General features: G+C 45.3%; 1 protein-coding gene across 1 annotated transcript in view; it reads right to left on the reverse strand.

The window, feature by feature from the left end:
- Window positions 1–482: 482 nt before the first annotated feature.
- Window positions 483–16,859, reverse strand: part of nlgn4xa (neuroligin 4 X-linked a) — a 73,906-nt gene continuing 57,529 nt past the window's right edge. Inside the window, exons 4-6 of the mRNA XM_020652339.3 lie at window positions 11,981–12,166; window positions 8,226–9,015; window positions 483–2,886 (exon numbers count right to left, since the gene is read on the reverse strand). Of these exons, the coding sequence (XP_020507995.1) occupies window positions 1,992–2,886; window positions 8,226–9,015; window positions 11,981–12,166 (1,871 nt within the window). The 3' untranslated portion in view covers window positions 483–1,991. The remainder of the gene's footprint in view (window positions 2,887–8,225; window positions 9,016–11,980; window positions 12,167–16,859) is intronic.

Genomic DNA, 16,859 nt, shown 5'->3' on the forward strand with positions numbered 1-16,859 from the left:
TTCAAAGTGGAAGGAGTTAAAGTTGCAGTAAATTTTGCTCAAAGGAAAAGTTTAAATGCAAAGAATTGCAAACAGCTTCATCTTTACAAACTGCAGCTTTTTGATTATTTAGAGTTAACTCTAACCCAGCGGTTCTCAACTAGTCTAGCCTCACGGACCCACAGCCAACTGCTCCATGAGAAATCTTGACCCAAATTTCTGATATTTTTTTAACCAATGAGATTTGTTTGATGAAAAAATTGCACAGCTTGGTAAAAAATGTGACAGAACAAAGACACACCATCAGGACCCGCTGAAAAACGGCTCTGTGACCCATTTATGGGTCCTGATCCACCAGTTGAGAACCACTGCTCTACCTGATATAAACAGGCGTCCAATCACATTTGCGCACACACACACACACACACACACACACACACACACACACACACACACACACACACACACACACACACACACACACCAATGAAAGCCCCCACATGTCTCTGTTCTCTTTTTTTTTAGAAAATACTGTGATATTTTATTAAAAATGTTGCAGAAAAAGTTTATACAGGTGTCCAGCCAGAAATATCTCTATCATCACTTAAGGCAAAACTGCAAACAAATAAAAGACAAACTAAAGATTTCCCAAAGTCCACATTAAAACCCTCGTTGTCTCGACTGGTCTCGGGGCCAAACGGCAAGAATATATCTTTTATAGAATTTACAAACGTAGCTTAAAATCTTCTGGATGTTCGTCCATTTTTTTTTTTTGTAATAGGATGCAAAACAGAACGAGAGTTAATGTTTGTCATTTTATAATAATTAATATCATTAATATTTACACTCATTCACTTGCTTTTTGTAACCCAAAGTATCACAAGCCCGGCACAATACTTTACATATTGCTAGCATATGACAATTTGAAATATCTAACATATATTTCTTTACAAACATATCCAACTAATATCGATACAAAAACCCGCTGCCTGTTTTATGTCTAAATAATACATTGCTGGTCACATTGTAAGCTCAGGCAGCGCCGAGATCGCAAGACAGAAAAAAGCCCACAAAGAAAACTAGCGAGAGCAGAACAGGATGGCGGCAGGTGATGGGAGCGGGCGAGTCGTCCTTGTCAGACGCGAGACTCGTCTTAAAAACGGAGAGGAAAAGCTCGTCCTGCACATGCAATGTGGAAAAAGAGTGAAACGAAAAAGCAACACACGAGACAGTGCTGGATGAGGTGGCCTGCAGACGCACACTGTGCAACTCTCCGAGGGTGGGATTGTGTTCGCATTTTGGTCATTCTGTAAAAAAAAAACAAACAAACAAACAAACAGATGAAACACGGGTCGTAATCAGAAACAGAATGACGAATGTTTCAGGGATATTTACACGCACCGGAACGGGAAAAAAAATCTACAACCTGGAAAAGAAAAAACCCCCCCCAAAAAAAAAAGATCTCAGCCCGAAAAAGAAAACAATAACAGCAGGAGCTCTTTGAATATTTTTCTTTTTTTTTTACATTTTTAAAATTCCACACACATCGATATAGCTTTTTTCTTGTTTTCTCTTTTATACAAAGTTTCATAAATACATTTCAGGCTGGGGTGTAGAATTGTGTGCCCAAGTGTCTGACGCAGTCCCAGACGCTCAATTGTTGCTTTTCAACAGCTGCTGCCGTCATCTAACTGTTGAGTATTTATGGCACAAAAGCCTCAGCGGAAGCTTCGCACTCAAACTGTTCACGTCGTGTTGTAAGAACGCTCACAGTCGCCCCCCCTGCTCGCCTCGTCTTTTGGTCAAACTCTGAAACCTTCAAATAGAGTTATTACTATAAGAACATTCACTTTGAAGTTCACTTTCCATTCATGTTGTAAATACTTCTCAAGAAGGCGTGGTAGCAAAATAACATCTGCTGAGCCTGTGCTTCACACAGTTTGATCTCGTCTTGCCTTGCGAGGTTGCTGGCCGGTCCAGAGGGAATCCGGCGGCGTCCCGTCCCGCTGGAGCTATACCCGCGTGGTGGAGTGGCCGTGGGGTAAGTTGGTACTGTTCTGGCTGCCACCAAACGTGTTGAAGTTGTGCAGAGGCTGCATGCCAGCCAGAGAGTTGGGGATCATGGTGATGGTGCTGGGGGTCATGAGGGGTATGTCGTCAGGCGACCGCCGCAGGGTGAGGGTGTAGTCGGGCGGGCAGGTGAGGCGCAGTGTGTCGTGGGTCTGCATCGTCTCGCACTCGTGGTGGTGCTCGAGCTCCAGCTGCTGCTGCTTCATCTGCAGGGACATCAGCTCCTCGCTCTGCAGGTGGGCCACGTCGTTGGCGGTGGACGGCGTGTTGGACGGATTGGAGTTGCGCTGAGGGGTGGGGACGCGGCGGTTGGACTCGTGCCGCCGCTTGTCCTTCTTGTAGTAGAGTGCGGCGAAGGCGAGGATGTTCAGAAAGAGCAGCGACGCTCCGACCGCGATGGTCACGCTCAGCTCCGTGGAGTAGTCCCTCTTCGTCTCGATCACCACCGTCGACTCGTCGGTCAGGTCGCCGCTCTTGCGCTGGTCAGTGGTCTGTTTGGTGTTGGCGGGCGGGACACCCGGGTGGCGGGTGGTGGAGGGCCAGTTGTTCTTACCAGGAAAGCGTTTTGTGTAAGGGTAGGGCGTGGTGTCCTGTGGAGGTATCTTTGTGGTGGTTGACACGTATTGAAAGAATTCATTGATGTTGTGCAGATGGGGGACGAGTTCCAACCAGAAAGCGACCTTGGTGGCGCGGTAATGGTCTCGAACTCGAGGTTTGAGGCCGATGTGAAGGTAGAGCTGGTCTTTGGGGTTGTACTTGGTCCACGCCACCTCTTCGAACCGGTTTGGCTTTGTGTGGATGAACTTTGTGTCCTGTGGGACCGGCTGGTTTGGATCTCTGAAAAAAGGAAAACAGGAGAAAGAAGAGAATCAAAGATGTGAATGATCTCATGTCGACACAGCGTCCCTCCAAACTCATGATGTACGGCGCCGTGGTCAGTGCTCTACCTTTTGGAATAAGACAATCTCAGTACCATGTAGTATCATGACCTTTGGGGCTACGAGGTTAAGTTGGCATAAAGAACAAAAGGTTGCACATTTTTTGAGGCGTGTTGGCATTGACAGAGCAGAGAAGGAAAGGAATCAGGAGCATAAATACACCTCTAAAGTAGTTGATGCCTGAACGAGTTTGCCAAGCTTCCCTTCATTTACTTAAATGAAGACTTTTGGATCCAGTAGATGTCGCTCTTGAAACCAAAACAAACTGTTTGGCCACGCCTCCTCCATACTGAAGCCTCTGCTCTCCTACAGCGACACACCTCAAACCCCCCTCCACTCGAGTTTGCACAGAGAAAATTTGCGCAAGCGGCTGACAAAACTCTCCTCAGCTCGAGCTGCAATCTCCTGAGTCCTGCATGTATATGACCGAGATCTAAAAACTCTTACTAACATCCAAATAATCAGTGAGTATGTTCTTCTTCTTCTCTCTAGTCCTTGACTAAAACAGCTTTTATACACAAGGGGAGGAGCCGGCCGTCCCGTCCATGTAAACACGGCTCTGACAACAACACAGCCAGCGGGACTCGAGCTTCTCCCTCATTGTAGACAGTCATGACTCAGAGACACGTTTACACAGGACAGACTTGAATTCTGAGCTTCAAAATGTCACATCGACAAAACAAGCTGGCCTCTGATATGAATACATGTCGACACCTGTATGCAGCCTGAGATATAAGGCTGGATAATAAAAACATGACACCTCTCTCCACATCATTTCAGAGACAGTGAAGATGCATTAACACCACATAAATCAATAAACAGAACACCTTCACCGCCATCTTTCACATAACGGCCATTTAAAACACAAGTTTAATGTGACTCTGCGATTTGTCTTTTTCCCTTTAAATCACTTTACAGCACCATTACAGTACAATTAAGGAGCGTTGCTGTCCATTAGATCCACTTTCCACTCATTTATGACACCTTCAGACGAGTCGTTACTCTGAGGAGTCTCAGCCTCTCTGCTCCCTGCGTTCACAGATAATGTGTTTCCAGGTGACTCACGATTGAAACGCATGAGCAGACAAAATCTTCCGTGTCCTTCACACGGCAGTAAAAGCCTTTTCAGGTGTGTTGTCACATTTTCTTAATATTCAATCTCACCTGGGAGGGTTTTTTTTTTTTTCGGTTCTAGTGTGGAGTGAGAGACGCCTCTCGAGCAACTTTTCATCAACTTTGAAGAGGAGAGGAGAGGGGGAGTGAAGGCTACATGACAACCTTGGAGTGCACACACTGGAGTGTTTCTGCACTGGTGTGTGTGTGTGTGTGTGTGTGTGTGTGTGTGTGTGTGTGTGGAGGGGGAGTTGTATATTTGAATACTTAATAAGAAGGACTCATCTTGAGTCACGCATTGCATTTGAATTTGGGGTCCACCAAGGAGCCCTGATGAAGTCCTGTCTCTGTATGAGAGATGAACAGTCAGTGAGGGTGTGTGTGTGTGTGTGTGTGTGTGTGTGTGCAAGAGTACTGATGAATGCATCCAGAAGAGAGGGTACTGTGCAGTCTATTTATTGGAGTCTGGATTTGCAGAGTTTTTAAGGAAGCGTGTGTGCTACCTGTTTTCAAATAATTTACTACAAATTATTTTTTGACAAAATGTAAAGGTCACATATCCTCCTCCTCATAGACTAGTGTAAACAAGTCTCAGCTGCTCAGAACAGGCTGCTTCACTTCATGAAACTGCAGACTTAAATCTGAAACACCTCATCACTCTGATCGATGTTTAAAAAGCTGCACAAGCAGATTAAACGCAGCTTTTTGACATGTTTTGACAAAGATAGATATCTCTCTTCTGAGCTGTTCAATTAAGAACCCAAACGTCGACTTCCTCTTTTTGAAAGCTCTTAGAATTACAAGACAAGTCGTCAGAAGGTTGTGCCTCCTTTTCTGTGTATGCAAAGCACTTAATTAGTTTACTAAAATATTACAGTTGCACTGTTCATGAATGGATGGAGCCATATTTACCTAATTAGCAGTGAAGACATTTGTGGTAAGAAACTCTACGTAAAAAATAATCCCATACGCCAACTTGTTAATTAAAAAAATTCTACTTCTTGTTTATGTCAGGAAAAAAAGTCACGACCACTTTGTGATCTTCGTTTAGCCCTTTTATGGTGGATGAATACAGACACAGCAACTCAATATACTAAAATGATCTCTCAGGGATCCCTCCGAGGACCACTAAGGATCCGGGGTGCAGCAACACATCGAGTCAGAGCGACCAGCTGAGCTCATCGTCCTGCAGAATCATCACATCTGAACCCTCAGTGAGTGTTTGCTCTGCATTGACGGCTCCGATCGAAACCGAGAGGCTTGTGTTCAGAGAGACAACGCCGAGACGAGAGTCCTGAAACAAAGTAATCACGCTCTTATATTTTTGGGGAGGTTGTTCCACTGATTGTGCAGAACAAAAAGAGAGAAGAGAGGGGAGGGGTATATCTGCCAGCAGAACAACAGAGCTGCAGACTCCGAGAGGCAATCTGCCGCGGCCTCTTTGTTTGCTTTCTCCTTCTCTCTCTCTCTCTGCAGGCCCGCGGCTTATTTGTTATAATCAAACAATTACAGACCTCTGCTTTGCTCGCCGTTTTTCTTTTTAGAACAACATTCTGAATTATGTCACTAGATTAGGTTATTTCGTAAGATGCTTTTTGGGCCGACAAGTTATTAAATATTCCATAAAAATTAAATCAAAACCTGGAGTGAATCTCGTGTTTATTCCAGCAGTTATGTTTATATTACGGAGCAGAGCATCATCTCGCTGTAACATGTGTCTTCACTAAACCAGCTGCTCAGAACACGTCGACCCAAAGAGCCCCCGAGGAACATTTCACTCTGCTATCGCCTTTTTTAGACCAAACAGTCTCAGGAACTTTTCTGACAACTGAAATCAGGACGTTCAATCAATCAGGAAGATATTTAGTGAATGAACTTCTGCATGCCGCTACCTCAACCAACACCTGACCATCGGACTCAACCACCGCCGTCCTCATTCATGCACGGCCTGCTCCGACCTCCACCACAGAAACCAGGAAATGTGGACAACAGGAACATGAGGAAAACAAAGGAGAAATCCTTCCTGCACATTATCCCATATGCTCTTTTGTAAAGCGTCTCCAGATAACACTTTACAAATAAAGATGGATTGATCTGTAAATCTTACTGACTAACCACATATGTTCCTCGGAGCTCCGGAGCTTTAAAGTGTAGTAACAGATGATGAACACAATTTCCTTCTTTTTTTGGATCCCATAGGGATTAATAGTCAACAAGGAAATCTGCGAAGTGCATCAGAGCTCCACCTGTGCCTTCATCTAATGTCTCATTAAAGAGTCTGGACCGAGCCATAATGTAAGGTCGGCCCTCCAACTGGTGTCTGCATATGGACCCATACATAAAGCACTGCTATAGCATGTGGCGGGGCTGTCGTCTCAGCGCTAACATATGCTGGAACAATATGCCACTCCTCTGCCTCTGAATCAGCTTTCTAAAAAAAACCAAAAAAAAAACGACACGCTTCAGGCCTCGCGCTCATCGAGCAGCAAAATACTCTCCCTGCTTGCACATGTTTCCATCAAGAACCAATCTGTTGATGTTAGCTTCGACATCGCTTTAGAAGCTACATCCGCACTCGTCTCGAGTCTGACAAGGTGTATGAAACCTGAAAACACACATTAGCATGAGCAGAGTGCTGGAACAGATGTTTTCCTGTAGTTCTGATGAGACTCTGACACCAGAGCAGCTTTAAGTGTCTGAGGGGGAAGGCAGCTAGCTTTTTAATCCACTGACTATTAACTTCATTCACACACATAGAGCTCTTCAGTTTAATTCCTCCGTGTACTGACTATGATTTGTTCCATGAACCGTCTTGTTTCCAGAGAACTTAAAATGCATAAATGGCCACAAGGACAAGGAAACAGAGAAGCACTCAGAGTTTAAAGAGAGAATACAAAGTGAAGCAAGGACGTTATTGTGAGTATATCAAACACTAAAACTGAGATATTCTAGGAGCTCCTGAGCTCTCAGGTCTTGTAGGTTCCTCAGGATTGTTGGTGGGGACGGCCGGCTGCTTTGGACCAGGACTTTGGTCCCGGCAGCAGAAGCCGGGCTCTCGAGTCGATGGAGCTTCCTCAACCTTCAGCAAAGTGATCGAGCACTACGACCACCTGACACCCAGCCTCCACCATCAGACTGCGTCGTCCTCATTCATGCACGGCCTGCTCCAACCTCCACCTCAGCTGTGAGGAAGGCAAAATCCTTCCTGCACATTATCCAATCTCCCTTTGGCAAACAGAATCTACTGGAGCATTTCCAAAAGCAACAAATATCTTTTAGTCAGTAAGACTCTGAAATAAATAAAAACATGTTGAAGGTTTAGAATAAAAGAATTCCCCATCATATCAGTCTTAAAACATCTCCCGCCTGCGTCTGCAAACCAGCCGCCACACGCCTGAGTGACAGAATAATAGCAGCATACTCAGCCCATACATAATGGCGGCGCCACTCGATCTCATTGTGCGTAATTCCAAAGTGCCAAATCTTTTCTCTCCAACATCAAAAAGTTTCACAACATCAATCCGCGCTGATTCACAGTGGGAGACTTTGCAAAAGAGTGCGGGGAGACTTGTTGAGAAATGGCCACACTCCCGGTGATGAATTTGCCTTCAGTCAGTGCTTTATTGGAAGCAGAGAGGGAGAGAGGGAGCTCGTTCCCCCGGTGATCAGGCTTCAGCTGGATGAGAGCCAAAACGGGGAGCCAACGCCACGGCCCGTGAAGCTGATCAAGACTTATTTATTCACCTTAAAGTGAATTTTCAGTATGACTAGGCTGCAAAAAAAAAGCCTGATACCTAATCTCAAGGTGCGTGGAACGAAAACGTGATCCAAATATAAACAGGGAACAAATCCTCTCATAACACCGCCGCAGCACCCGAGGGGGATTTGACTTGTTTTATTAACCTTCCCTTGATCTCTTTGAATCACGGCTCTATCATTTACACAGTCATCAGAATTTAACTTTTGTTGACACTCCTCCAAATTTATCTTTTGGGTATCACAAAGTAATTCTGCATAAGCTGTGAAGGTAGATTAAATTGAGGAAACAGAGGAACAGATGATGGATTAATGTTATTCATGCAGGACAAGGCAGTGGACTAAAAGATGGAAGGAACAAACACTCACCCTGTTTTAGCGAAGTTGGTCCAGTAGGTCATGACCACGGCGCTCAGCATCACATCGTTCTTGGAGAAGTTGCAGTTGAAGAGATCCGTCGGCCCGATCATGGGGATTCCAAACACGTACGGGACTTCATCGCCGTGTGCCGAGTCGGCCCAGCTGGGCTTCATGTCGCTCTGACAGTGGTGGTAGAAAGCGTAGAAGTAGGTGGGCGATCCGTACTGGGCGTGGAGGTCTGCTGTGGCGACAGCTGGCGCCACCCACTGGTGGTCGGTGAAGAGCGCCACCAGGGTCTTGCGTCGGGTCTCTGGGTTCTCCTTGTCGGCCCAGTCCGTGTACATGAACTTGATGGTCTCGCGCAGAGTGTCCTTCCCCTCGGGGTAACCATAGAGGTGATCCACAAAGTCCGACACAGCAAAGTCAAAATCGTTGGCGGACACTCCGTCCTCGCTGTCCACGATCCCGTCCACAAACTTAAACCCCTCCCCCTGATTGACCCCCAGCATGATGTCATAGTTGAGGAACTCCCCTTGCTCCATGAGGATCTGCGGGTCGTCCGGGATGACGTCGCCGTCGATCACAGGCCCGAAGGCGATGTGGTACTTAGCGGGCGTGATGTACTGCTCGATCAGCTCCTTGTAGTTCTTGTTCTGCAGACACTCCACCAGGTCGATGGTGTCCAGCATGTTGCAGCCCACCTTCTCAGCCAGCGCTCGCGTGTACTTGGCGGGCTGGTAGTTCACCGCCCAGCTGGACAGCGCCGTGCCACTCTGGATGATGGCTTTCTGGAACAGATCTGAGAGTGGAGATAGGTATTAGTGGAACACACTCACCAGGACACAAACAAATGCTGAGAGCAGAGAGTTCATGCTTTGAGCTTGTTGTAAGGTAGAAATTGAAACTGGATTAAAACATGCTGCCCGGGAACAACTCATTTTGTTTGAGAGATTTTGGCACGGTATCAATCTTAAACTCAAGGTATCACCCTTTACTGGTTCCCAATCTGATGTGTAGCGCTTTTGTGTTTTAGTCTTTGAAAGTTTGTTCTTCACAAAACAACAAAAACAAACTCACTGATAAACTCGGTTCTAGATCATCAAATTCTGTGTTTGCAAACTAAAGTCTGGAAGCTTGTAAGAGAGAAATACATCAGCTGTTGGTGATGTGATCAAATCTTCACATCTGTATGGATCCTTTCTGTGATGTGTCAGAGTTTGATCAGGGACAAAAACTACTTTTAGAGGGTATGTACTTGGATCAGGGGTTTGGCCACGAGGATAGCATGGCAGCCATTACTGCTTATTTCCACATAGTCCGTGCATGCTGCGTTTTATAAGCGCCACGGTTTTGCTCTGTCCAATGGCGGTATCAGCTCTGCTAACATCACAGGAGAACTACAAGATCACGCGGGAATAAAGAGAGTCTGAGGATGATTTGTTGTTCATTCAGTGCCTGTAAGTGTTTATAGTGTTTTATTTTGAAATTGACCAGACGCTCTTTGCTGTTTCCTTTTTCTAACTTCCTGTCCAGGTCGTTCTATTCTGCTCAGCTTGAAGCAATCTTGCGGCTAGCTCCGTCAGAAATCGATTCTGTGAGTATGAGAAACTAAGCAGTGGGAACCGGAGCATCAACTAGAGTGGCAGCGAACGCCGCTGATGGACCACGGCGTGCTGGGACTGTGTGGAAATCGGCAGTTACAGCCTGTTTCTCTGCTGACGCACTTTCCTGGAGTCATTCCAAAACTTTTGCAGCCACTAGTCATCGACTTCCTTCCATATTTAAAAATAGAGCCCTCTTTCATTTCCAGAGTTATTTTAAAAGCCGGTCCTTCCCTACATCACCGTAAGACAAAGAAAAAGGATGATTCAGATTACTGACGTCGCCTCCTCTGTCCCTAATGAGGAAAACAAAACATTAAAGTTATCTTTATATACAAACAACACATCCGGCGGGTTGCACATCCTGGAACAATGCAGCTTCAGCGTCTGCCAATCAGCAAGTAGGCCACGCTAAACACGAGGAACGCTGGAGATATGTGTGTTTTTTGCTGCTATTTATATGCATGCAAACACACCGTGGCGGTGACTCAACCCAGCAGACTTGAGAAGTATGTTTTGAGCGCACAGCAGACGTTTCCCAGACGGCCTGGTTATCTGCTGCTGTTTGTCGGATGTTTCAGTTGAAGCTCCAGTCTCATCAGACACATACACAGTATGACTCGGAGATTTTGACGACCTTGGTATGTTTGCAGACGTCTCCCCTTCTCAGCGACAGAGCTGCAGTTTACAAGAGAAGCACATTTTCTACCTTCCTCTGTGATGTATTCTGCATCTCGGAGGAATGTTTGGCAGGGAATCGAGTGTTTGTTCACCCGCTCGGTTGTGATTGCTATCCGTCAGAACATGACGACCTTTATCTAAATGTAAAGTAAGCCATTCCCCACAAAGGTACAGCATCCAGAAAAAAAACAGACATAATAACTGCAGCACAAGTCCAAAAAAGAGCAAATAGAAAGTCTCCCTGGCTGTGATTGCCTTTAAGGGAAACCTCGACGGACTTCTACCAGCGAGATAAAAGGCGTGATTTAGTGGGGAAGTGTATTTTTCTCAAAGCCTGTGTTTGTCCCACATAGAGAGGGAAATAGCCCCAGAACTGCTGCAGCACTTTCTTAGATGCAATCCTCCAAATCCTCCTTTTTCTGACAGATGGGTCAGGCAATTTCCTCGCGTCTGATGAATGCATCTGAGTGGCATGAAACTACTTTGAAAAAGAAGAAGACCTTTTGGCTCCGGAGTTAAAGCGGTGCATAAATAAAACATTTAAAAAAGCAGATGTAAATACAGAATGATAATCCAGCCGCTCTCCTCTGATGCTTTCAGAGTGAGGCCGAACACTTGAACGAACACAGACTTCTCTTTCCTTCTCTGCGTGTGCTGATCTGAGTAATCTGACGAGGAGTTACAACAACATTTAAATAAGGGATGCATTTGTCTTTGCCTTGGTGTCTTCTCTGTGCTCCAGGTCTCCGTGTGTCCTTCGGGTGTTTCATACAAAGTCAGGAATTATTCCTGTTCTGTTCCCAAAACGCTGCAAACCTCTCTGAGGCAACATATTTTAGGGAAATACACGACCTGAGGCCCTGCTGGTGACGACGAGTAACTACAAATCTGACAACTATAGGCGAGGATGTTGGAGTCAAATCTAATCCCATTTAGAAAACATTTTAGGATCTTAAAAACAAACAGATTCAGCAGTTTTAGAATCTCCTCCAGCAGATTCAAATATAACATACCGCTCAACCTTGCCTTTTCAAATCTGCACAATGAGGGTGTTATCTACATAAAAACATCTGGCTCTGCAGGGATAGTTTCTGTCATGCTGTCACACACCCTGAGTCCGTCAGTGTTACAAACAAGCTGTTTCTGTGGACACACTGTGACAGCAACACCGCAGCCATTTCAGCCTCTTTCATTGCTGCCGGTTGAAACTGATCTCCTGGAGCAAGTCGTCGCTTTACTCATTCTTACATCCAAAATGTGTTCACAAAATACTTAAGTTCCCCGAGCATACCCATATTTAAAACCAGAGTTCAAACGTAGCTGCTCCCTCCGGCGCTGAATGAAACAGAACACTTGAGATCTCCCTGTGAACACACTCCTGCAGCGGAGTCGAATGCATTATAAGGTATGATGCAGCAGGACTAAAAAGGGATGAAAAGGCTCCTATAGCGTGTGTGCATGCTGCTGAGAATGCAGACGTACCCTCTGAGTAATGGGAGAGGGTGAGCAGGCTGACGCACGACGCTCCGGCTCCAGATCCAAAGATGGTCACTCTCTTCGGGTCTCCTTTGAAGGCCTGGATGTTCTCTTTGATCCACCGGAGAGCCTGAATCTGATCCAGCAGGCCGTAGTTTCCTTTGGCTGCCTGGTCTCCTGTGCTTAGAAACCCTGGATGGATGAAAACAAAACAAGAGGAGAAACAGATTTACTTCAGACAGGTGTTTGCTTTTGATTTTTATCCAGACTCAGAGCTCAAAATAGACGAGGTGAAGGGAAGAGGCCGTTTTCAAGTCTCCCTCATTTCCCCCCGTCATTCTCTAAATGGGGGGGAATTAAGAAGGGGTCATAAAAATAACAGGAAAGCTTCATCACTGCACCACTCAAACTGCTTTTTTCTTCTCTTTTTGAGCAAGGCTTGACCAGTAAAAAGCTCCAGCTAACGTTGTTTCAGGTTTATTTTCCCAACAGTGACTGCTTATAGCTCGATACCATGTGCAATGTCCGCCTGTATACATCTTCACAGGGCCGTGCCTGGCTATTTCAGGGGTCCTGTGCAAGAGGCTGTTTTGGGGGCCCTTATGGAGGGATTCCAAACCAAGGGTTTTTTTTTCCCCCAGAATCCCACTATGACATCACAAAGAGAGCACATTTGAAACGAAGCATTTTTCTCTGTGTTGTAAGACTTCTGCAGACCACAAACAAAGGACTGGATGGGTTTATTTCACATTATGTGGGTCTGTAGACGCTCAGGTTACTCAAATATATGTTCAAACACACTGTACAAGTGGATTTTTCAAAACATGTCACCTTAAAAGCTTCGGAAAAATGATAATAAAAGACATTAAAAATAAAAGTTACACAGCAGCTTCACTTAAAGCCCGTAAAAGAAAGCGATTTTCTCCTGATTCTACGTTTCTAATGTTGAATTTAAATATAAATGTAAATATAGATCATGCATGCATTAACACTGTGCTCAAACTCGTCCTGTCATTCCCCTGACAGAGCCCTGAAGCTGCGACCGCTCTGCAGGTACTGTGGACATTTAATCTGTGCAGACAAACACACCACAATGTGATGATTTAATTAAAGCATTTTCATATCTTCTTCTTCTCCTGCCTTGAATATTGTATGAATCCGTCCTAAAAACACAGGAAAATAAAAACATTTTCTCATCAACCAGCCTGTTTGGTAGTCATGCAGCGTTGCATTCTGCAGACTCTGCCAGCACACAAATAGTGTGGAATGAGAAGGCTTTTGAATTTGATTTCACCCATGGCTCCAGAAATAGTCGGCCAATAGAGATCCCTTCCAGTCAAGTGCCAGACCAACCGGCCTGGCAGCGATCTCCACGCACACATCCGAAACTTGTTGACAAATTAGCAAATGCCCCTAAACCCATTAAGTGGCTTTCTAAATGCTGCCACTGGGGGAACTGGTGGCTCCTCCATGCCAGGTCTGTGAGCTCCACGGCCAGGCCTGGCAGCCTCAGCCTGTCCCCGCGAGCGAGCGGGCAGGCGGACCAAACCGAGGCAGAGTAAATGACAAATGGGATGAGGACTGCTGGGTGAGGAAAGCAGGAAAAAAAAAAGAGGAGAGGTAGCCTGTGGCTTTTTGATAGAGAGCAGATCCGGTTTGTCATGGTGAGGTGGAGGGGATGATGGAGAGGGGAGCAGAGCAGGGGTGGAGGAGGATTACAAGGCCTCTGGCAGCCTCACACATCCGGTGGGATGACCACAGGCACTGTGCCCCCGCTCCCCCCCCCACCGTCACCATGATGGAGTCGAGGAGGGAAGAAGCCCACCAGGCGCTCCCCAGGTCGTGTGAAGATTAGTCAAAGCTTCATTTCAGAGCAAGAGGTCCCCAAAATCGACTTCTTAGAGACCAACCCCTCCCCTTTAAGACCCCACCGGACATATTCTGAATAACACTGAGCAGACTCAGCCTATATCTTCTTTAACGCTTGTACGTCAGACAGTTTTCTGCCTCTTGGAAGACATTCAGAACAATCCTAAAATCACTTGTTTGACATTTCATCCCCAGCCGAAGTTAAACTTCTCATTCGTTCTGCCTCTAAACTCCCTGAGAAGCTCGAGCTCTCTCCGCTCACCCCGCATGCAGGTGAGTTTAGTTATGGGAAAAATGTTTTGCACTTTATAGTCTCCGTATTTCTGCTTCTCACGGCTTTCATTATTATATAAACATTTCCTGAAAAACAGCCCTGAGTCATGCAGAAATGAGTCTCTGAATCCACGCGGCACTTTATTGAAAAAGAGCCATAAACCACTAAAAGTCCTTGTTTACACCCGGAGAGAGCGAGGGAGTGAAAGAGAGAGAGCGAGAGAGAGGAATGGTTGGCGTGCTCCTACCGGCTCTCTGAAGGCCTTTCATTCATCTGACAGGTTCATGATTTCAAAAGCCTGACGGTATTTTAAATGGAAGGAGGAAGAAGAATAAAACAGGCTTTAAAGTGAGGCTTGCCTGCAGAGCCGGTGGGCTCCAGACGCCGTACCCCTGCTGCATGTTTCAGAGGCCAAGTGGAATTAGAGCCCGAGGAGAGCTGTCAATGCTGCAATGGAAAAGCACTCTAATGGTTCATTTAAAGAACAAATCACTGCAGGATAAATCATATGGAGACGGCATCTTTTCTCTCTGGACCGCTGATTCCAAGTTCAAACACACGCTGTTAGATAAGTGCCAGGCTGATGAAATATAATAATAACACAAAGAAATCTGAGGCACATCTCAGCCTCCACCATCAGACTGTGACGTCCCTCAACCACCGCCGTCCTCCTTCATGCACGGCCTGCTTTAACCTCCACCTCAGCAACCAGGATGTGTGGACACAAAGCAGAAATCCTTCCTGCATATCATCCCATGTGCTGTTTTGTAAAGCGTCTCGAGGTAAAACTTGTTATGAACTGGCGCTTTACAAATCATGATTGATTTACACAGCAGCTGTGTAGGTGTCAACAGGCTGCCAATCAGGAACCAGTAATGGCATCTAACATGCGCTAACAAGAGCAATGTGGGCTTCAATTTCTGGCCCGAGGATCGCCAGTCTACCAATCAGGACAGCGGCCTTGTAGGTTAACTCCTAAAACATTTCCTGCAACCCCAAAAAAATATTTCAATTACATGCAAAAATATTTCTAATGGACAGTAATTTAAAGTCATGATTTAGAGAATAAAAAGCATTTTTTTTTAATCATCTTTGAAGGTTACAAATCATTTATTTCGGACAGAAAACGTCAGATAATTTGTATTCTCTTCTTCGGTTGTGTTTGGCTTTCTGATGAACTTTTTGTCCGCCGTGCTGTCAGCAGCGCCGTGATCTCCCACTGAGAACAAACAAAGCCCGTCATCATCAGCAGCACTCTCTCTGCATTAATCCCCCACCCTCCTCCTCCTCTACCATTTGTATTAACGCTGCCTTGACAGCGACGAGCAGCTTAATGTAGGTCAGTCATGACGGAGCTGACACAACGAGGTCTGATGAGAGAGGAGCTGGACGAGTGTCAGATATTTCTAAATGCAGAAACAAAAACATTTTCTTTCTTCTCATTGGTTGTTTTTTTGTATCTGGTTTTAAAAAAGCGTGCAGTTGGGTGTGTTTCAGCAACGGTTCTCAAACCTTGTTTAGCCCAGTCCACCACTTTGGATTTCAAGCAGACTTTTAATTTTAGGATGAAAATCTGTCATCAAGAATTTACATTTCCAAACAAACTATTTGCAAAAAATAAAAAGGCTCTGACAGCTGACATTTTCTCAACCTGATAAAAAAAAAAGAAAATGTTGCATATTAATAAACATCTTCAGCTATGGAAGCCCTGAAGGCATGTGAGGAATAAAAGGCAAAACTCCTGCTTATTTATTTCTAACTATCTGCTCTGATTTACGACTCGATGAGAAGGACGTTTAGAAGTTGTTGTTGATTCTGTTTAGAGATGCAGATCTTCACTGAAGAACAAACAGAATATACAGAACGAGGATGGAAATGAAAGTGACAGAAGACCTATTTGTTTTTTTGAACCAGGCAGTAAACATGTTCATCTCTGCTGTAAAAACAGGCTTTTTACAATGGGTGTGTATGTGACTTCCTGTGCTTCTGCAGCCACAACTGCAGGATTAATCGAGATTTGAATGTTTTGTCTTGTTGTGTGTGTCTTGGTTAAAAACAAATCTGCAGGGAGAACTGGAAGTGAAGTCCATGCAGTACAGCATGGAGCCTCCATTCCTTCAAAGCTGCAAACACCCTGCTGTATAAAGTCCAAACTGCATGTGGTCAAATTGAACAACCTGATGATAAGTTGGCATTTTCAGAGACACCAGAGATTTTCCGCTGACAGCAGAAATGTGTTTGCACAGCCAAACACCTGCACCGATGTTTTTGGAGCACTGCGCTGACTTTATCTGCCAAAAACATCTGAGTTGAAATTAAAAAAAAACTGTTTCCCCTGAAAGTCCTGAAAATACCATCAGAGCGCTGTCTAAATGCCACCGCTTGTTTCTGTGCACAGTTTCATGTTAAAAAGCAGCAGATGACAGCAGAGCCGAGTGACTGACACAAACGACACACAGTGAAATGTTTGTGTGCGGCTCTGTGGACAGACGGCGACCCGGCTGAATGCCAAGCGCTCCGGCTTTCAGCACTAAATGTTCAGCGGCCAGACTTCTGAGTCAATGCATGTGATTAACTTATTAAATCAATCGCTCTCAAAAGGGATTTGCTTCTTGTTTTGAACTCGAGGATGCAAGAAGAAAAACAAGACGTGTACTTAAGCCCCTTTCACATCCTGTAGCCTCATGAGGTTTAAAAAAAAATCTCCAACAAAAAGAGACGTTTACTCGAATATTATAATGT

The sequence above is a fragment of the Labrus bergylta genome, chromosome 24, assembly GCF_963930695.1.
Source record: "Labrus bergylta chromosome 24, fLabBer1.1, whole genome shotgun sequence".
Classification (NCBI taxonomy): domain Eukaryota; kingdom Metazoa; phylum Chordata; class Actinopteri; order Labriformes; family Labridae; genus Labrus; species Labrus bergylta.